The 6,060-nt window shown below is 40.9% G+C and overlaps 1 protein-coding gene across 1 annotated transcript; it reads right to left on the bottom strand.

Moving 5' to 3' along the window:
- Positions 1–2,522: 2,522 nt before the first annotated feature.
- Positions 2,523–4,510, bottom strand: LOC148804456 (uncharacterized). Its single transcript, XM_088901410.1, has 5 exons — positions 4,302–4,510; positions 3,783–3,917; positions 3,543–3,693; positions 3,413–3,441; positions 2,523–3,309 (listed from the first exon to the last, which is right to left on the bottom strand). Exons 1-5 carry the CDS (start codon positions 4,508–4,510, stop codon positions 2,523–2,525), a joined length of 1,311 nt encoding a protein of 436 aa, XP_088757536.1.
- Between the last annotated feature and the right edge of the window lie 1,550 nt (positions 4,511–6,060).

Consider the following 6,060-nt stretch of genomic DNA (forward strand, 5'->3'; position numbering starts at 1 on the left):
TGTATGTATATTTATAATATATACTATAATATATCTATAATGTCTATTTATTTGTATTGTATCTTAATGTTGTGTGGTAATTGTATAGTATCTTTCATTTATGGCATAGTATTTTACTGAACATATATAGTATAACATATTATTATACACAAAATAAACTTTAATATATTTTTTGCAATTTCTTGAAGCTTATTTTCTGTAGTTTGATTATAAAATTAAGCTAAAACTTTATTTGTTTTAAAATACAAATCCTGTATATTCATATGGACCAGCCTAGATGCTTGGCCTAGGACCAAACTCGAACATGTTTTATTAGGCCTAGGTAGGCCTCAAGGCTATTAACTGCTTGTAGAAACCTAATCTGACTCATGATCATCACTATTGGTGGGTTGTGTAGGCAAGGGTTTGGTCGAATCCAAACATGACCTGAAACCCAATTAAGGATAATTTGATCCAAACCTAATTAAGTCATTTTTCTTCTTTTATTAGTGTACTCAACAAATATAAAAGAAACACTACAAATGATCACTAAAGGGCTTTTAAAAAGTCTTAAGATACTTGTAAAGAACTAAAAACTCCATCCACATCCAAGGTTTTAAAAACTGACCTGCAAACGGAACCGTTCTGGCCACTGGTTTCCGGGTCAACGGTTTGAATGTCCGAGTCAAATGGTTCGAACAATTTAAATATTGTAACTGGTGATATGTCATCGTACTCATTAGATGGGAATATTAGGGTAAGATGCATATAAATACAAGAGAAAAAAGGTTTGACTGTTTGAGAATGAGAGAGATGTGAGAAGCTCTCAATGGTTGACAGAGTTTAGAAGAGAGAGAGAGAGAGAGAGATAGAAGAAGAAGAAGAAGAAGAAGAAGAAAAAGAAGAAGAAGAAGGAAGAGGAGGAGGAGGTCACTTGCAAGCTGTAATGGCGACAACGACGGCGATGGCGATGGCGATGGCGATGGCGATGGCGAACTACAACATAAATAGCGGTAGCAATGAAAGTAGATCTGAGATTTCTCTCAGTCTCAGATTTCACTCTCTCTCTCTCTCTCAGATCTGTCATCTAGACTCTAAACTGCTCTCCCAGATCTCTAAATGTGAGATCTCTCAGATCTTTTTCACTGTCTCACACATTCCTCAACTGATCTCTCTCTCTAGTTGATCTCAGATCTGAGAGACATTCTTCTCTTTTCATTCTTGCTCTAACTTGTCAAAGTAAAAAACTACAAACCGTTCTCCAGGTTGAATAGTTCAACAGTCAAACCATCTGGGTCAACGGTTCGTAGACTAATTCAACAATTTTTTACCAAAGACTGGGTTTAGGGTAAAACGGAACCGGTCATCTGAACGGTTTCCAGTGCGAACGGTCCGACCATTTGGGTTAACGACAGTTCGAAAACATTGTTCACATCATAATAGATTTGATTCCCTTGGGGTAATTATGAATGATGATTTAGGGTCTATTTGGCAAGTCCATTTAGAAGATCTTTCGAGCTTTTCAAAGATTGCTATACCACAAGAGGGTCTTTTTCTATTTGACAATGAAAGATGGGAAACCAAAAAGACTCATGTCCCATAAAGCTTGAGGAAGCCCAAAATGGCTGAAAATCAAGGAGCTTCAAATTGAATCTTTTGGTCTTTATGCACTACAAGTTAGGTTCCAACTGAAAGAGTTACCCTCCACACTTGATCCCAGTTTTCAACAAACATGAGCCTTCTTCTCCTTCTCCCAACCTCTCCAGAGAAAGTTTTTCTGAAGTTGCTCCACTTTGTTAGCCACTTTGGAAGAAATAGGAAATAAGGAGAGGAAGTAAGTAGGTAAATTAGAAAGAGTACTCTTAATCAAAATCACTCTCCCCCCAAAAGAAAGGTATTTAGCTTTCCAGGAAGCCAATTTCTTATCCATTCTTTCAACCATTGGATTCCAAATCTGAGAGGAAGTATATTTAGCTCCTAGAGGGAGACCCAAGTACTTGATTGGAAGATGGGTAGTCTGACAAGTCATAACTTCTGCACAAACTTCTAGAAGGGAGAGAGAAGGTCACCTTGCCTCAAACCTCTTGAGCTTCCAAAAAACCCCGTCGTTTGTCCGTTGATTAAGATGGAGAACATAGGAGTCTTAACACAAACTTTGATCTAGTTTCTCCAAAGCTGCCCAAAATTCATTTTCTCCAATCCAAGCAGTGCCAATTAACATGATCATAAGCTTTTTCAATATCCAGTTTGCACAGAACACCTGGGGTCCCCTCTCTTCTTCTGGACTCCAACAGTTCATTAGCAATGAGAACAGAGTCAACCATCTGTCTACCCGAGACAAAAGCACTTTGGTTACAAGAGATAACACAGCCCAACACACACTTCATTCTTTTAGCCAAAACCTTAGCCAAGATTTTGTAGAAACTGTGCAAGAGACTAATGGGCTTGAAGTCCTTTATATTGACAACCCCCTCAATTTTAGGAATAAGAGTGATGAAAGTTGCATTCAGACTTCTCTAAAAGGAGGCATTAATGTGAAATGCCTAAAACACCTGCATCAGATCACTCCTCACAATATCCCAAAATTTTAAATAGAATAGATTAGACAACCCATCAGGACCCAGTGATTTATCATTTTCTAGCTTCTTTACTGCACCCTTAATTTCCTCTTTTGAGAATGGTCTCTCTGACCAGATTTTCTGCTCTTCATTTAACTTATTAAATTGGAGCTCGGAGGGAAAAGGTCTCTGAACCCACTTCTCTTTATAATGGTTCTTATAGAAAGAAGTAGCTACAAATTTGATTTCAGAACTAGACTCACCACACCTGTCCTCCCACACCAGCTTGCTAATTGAAGAGAACCTAGCATGAGCATTTGCCATTTTGTGAAAGAACTTTGTATTTTTATCCCCCTCTTTAAGCCAAATGGATTTAGCTCTTTGTCTCCACTTCCTCTCTTCCTCAACTGCCATCTTATCATATATGATTTTTGCTATTGACCTCTTAAATCTCAGATCTTCAGACAAGGGACCCGCCTCTTCAGCTCTATCAATCTCTACAATGGTGCTCAACAAAGCCTTCTTATCAATAACCCATTTCATATTCTTCTCCTTACACCAAATCTTGACAATCTTTAATTTTGATGCTATAACGAAAGAACTAGAGCCCTCCACTTGCAACTCATTCCACACAGAGCTGATTAAGGGGATAAGATTTTCCTCCTCAAACCAAGCATTTTCAAACTTAAACAGGGATTTGACTATCTCACGGAGACCACAAACAAGCTGAATAGGGCTATGGTCGGACATTGGTCTGGGAAGGGTAAGCTGTCTGAAATCAGGAAAGAATTAATCCCAGTTTGAAGAAACCAAGAATCTATCCAGCCTAACCAGGGTCGGGACAGATTGGTTATTGGTCCAAGTGAATCTATTACCCTGAATTGGGACGTCCATTAATTCCATACTGTTTATGAAGTCGGTAAATATGTTCATTGAACCAGTTCTTCTACCCCCTGTATTCTTCTCATCCACCAAAATAGATGCATTAAAATCACCCCCAATCACCCAAGGACAGTTCTGAGGGTGTCTCAAATCTGATAATTCCGCCCAAAAAGCCACCCGAAAGTTAGCATCAACAAGACCATAAACGTTTGTGACTTGAATAAGTTTTCCATCTTGTAGTTTCAGTCTCAGAGTGATTGAGAAATTACCAATTCTGCAAGAAACCAAAGAACAGAAAGTAGGGTCCCAAAGGCTCACAATTCCACCAGCACTCCCCAAGGCAGCCAAGGCCTTCCATCTGACCTGACCCTCCCCCAAACACTTCGAATTATAGCAACATCAACCCACTCCAGCTTAGTTTCTTGGAGCAAGACAATCTTAGACTTCGATTGCTTAAAAGAATCACATACCATCATCCTCCTTCCCGACCCCAGTCCTCTAACATTCCAAGAAAGAATTCACTTCCATAAGAAAAAACTAAAGAAAAGCACCCAAACTTCACATCTTCTTAGACCCCCTTGCAGCCCCTTCACTGCTCCCCGCCTTATCATTCAAACCCCAAGTTAATCTCATCATTTCTTTGCTTCTCTTTGTTTTTAATCCCTCTTTTTTTGCCGCCAATTTCCCCCTCTCCATAAGCACTCTTTGTTCAATTCCTTCCAAGAACTTAATAGTATAAACTTCCATCCCCTCCATCGAAATTCCCAAGAAAGTCCCCAGCCCCAGAAGTTTCGATGTCACCCAAGAAGATTGATTAGTTTCAGACTTACTGTCCTTGCCTACCTCCGCGGCTAATGAATTCGCTTTCCCCTTTTTTCTAACAAGACTTCTTTGTTGCTTCTCCTCATTTGCTTGGGGCTTACACCACTATTTCCCAACTCTTTGGATTGATCAAGACAATTTCCCACATTCCCACTATGAACCTCATTACCCACCACCGCAATAGGGGTCACCACCAACGGAGTCTCTTCCACTATCTCTTCCACTAGCACCAGAGGTAGCTCTTGACTTTGTTGCCGCCTGTTGTTCATCTCCCACGCACTTTTTGAAGAAGACCGAACTTTTTGAGATGAAGTAGCAGCCTAACTCAGATCACCCATCACCATATTATCAGGGCTAGGAATGTGGGCTAGAGGAGAACCAACACTTGGATTCAACTATTGTTTGGATGGTAGACTAACCCAGGTCGGTTCCAACTGAACCGGACTATAATCTGTTTGTCTACCAGTGGACCACCGAGGCTCACTAAAAAACATTTTACCTTCAAGTTTCTTCGCCAATTAAATAGAGCGGGTAGACAAGGACTTAAATCTAGCTTGACCCAGATCTGGAACCCAAGTCCAAATCTGAATCTCCTCATCTTCCTTGGAATCCGATCCGGCCCCTTGTCAAGCCTCCCTCCCCTTAAACCTCGAGACCTCCACGTCTGATTTCGTGTGTAGTTCTTTAATGCATTGCTTTATGAGAGTTTTTAAATCCTCCACCCTCAGAAAATCCCCACTTCTTCCCTTCATTAATTCTGGCCGTCTAGCAGAATTGCTTGTGGACGGATCAGATTGATCCCACGACCATTTTCTTCCCCTCCATCGACCTTCGGCGAGCTACTCAGTGGCGGTTTGAAACTCAATGACCTTTTATGGAACTCTTGCGGCAGTGAGCTTTCTCCCTCGTCTTCTAGGACCACCCTGTTAGAGATTTCTGAGCTCCTTCCCTGCAATCGGAACTGCCTGTTCTCATGAATCTCTTGCGTCCAACTTTGGACCGTCGGCAGCAACTCCGGCCAAATACAGATTTCAAATACCGACTCCCCCACAACAACCTCCAATTTTTCAAGAATCTTCCCAGACCTTTTCACCTTCATTCGAACCCACTCACAGGTTGAAAGCTCCTCAGGGGAGTCATCGGTTTCCATGAAACCACCGCAAGCATCCCCTATGTTCTTGATCACACTCGGGCACCACAGTATCATAGGAAGACCATACACTCTCACCCAGATGGTTTTTGAACGGTCTGAATCTTCGCTTGATTCCAGATAGAAGCAGCCAGCGCTTGCCCCCCACCAGTCCAGAAAGAGATGATTTCTCCCCATTTGCCATGGACCCTGCTACGTGAAGTGGGTTCACTATCGTGAAGATGAAAAGGAAAACCATCGGATAGTTGATTTCAGGCGAGAGTACTAGATGAAACAGGTGTGGCTATGAAAATAGTAGTGCCTGCTGGATCTAGATTGACAGCGGTAGATGTTGAGGATGATGTAGAGAGAGATAGAGGGAGAGAAGAGAAGTGAAAGAAGAGAGAGAGGGAAGAGAATGAGAGAAAGAGTTTGGGGAGGTCACTGCTGCTGCAACTCTATTTGTGAGAGTTGAAGTTTTACAATCATGGAAGAAAAGTATACCAGTTTGTGAGAGTTGAAGTTTCATCTTGGCCTTAACTCTTTCAGCTGGAGTCTGCAAACAATGTCATGTTTTACAATCAAAGACAACAAAAGTAATATTGGTGGAAAATGGAAATAGAATCAAAACGAATGAATAAACAAATAAAATAAAATGGCAAAAAGAGAAAATAGTAAACCCAAAAAGTA

This window comes from Nelumbo nucifera, chromosome 1 (genome assembly GCF_055504915.1).
Source record: "Nelumbo nucifera cultivar China Antique chromosome 1, China Antique-T2T, whole genome shotgun sequence".
Classification (NCBI taxonomy): Eukaryota; Viridiplantae; Streptophyta; class Magnoliopsida; order Proteales; family Nelumbonaceae; genus Nelumbo; species Nelumbo nucifera.

Excerpts from the sequence above, each read along its gene's own strand:
- LOC148804456 (XM_088901410.1), bottom strand. The coding sequence starts at position 4,510 with ATGAACAACAGGCGGCAACAAAGTCAAGAGCTACCTCTGGTGCTAGTG. Across the intron at positions 3,442-3,542 it reads ACCCTCAGAACTGTCCTTGG|TATGGAATTAATGGACGTCC; the intron begins GTGATTGGGGGT and ends CTTCATAAACAG. Across the intron at positions 3,310-3,412 it reads AATGGACGTCCCAATTCAGG|ACAGCTTACCCTTCCCAGAC; the intron begins GTAATAGATTCA and ends TCCTGATTTCAG.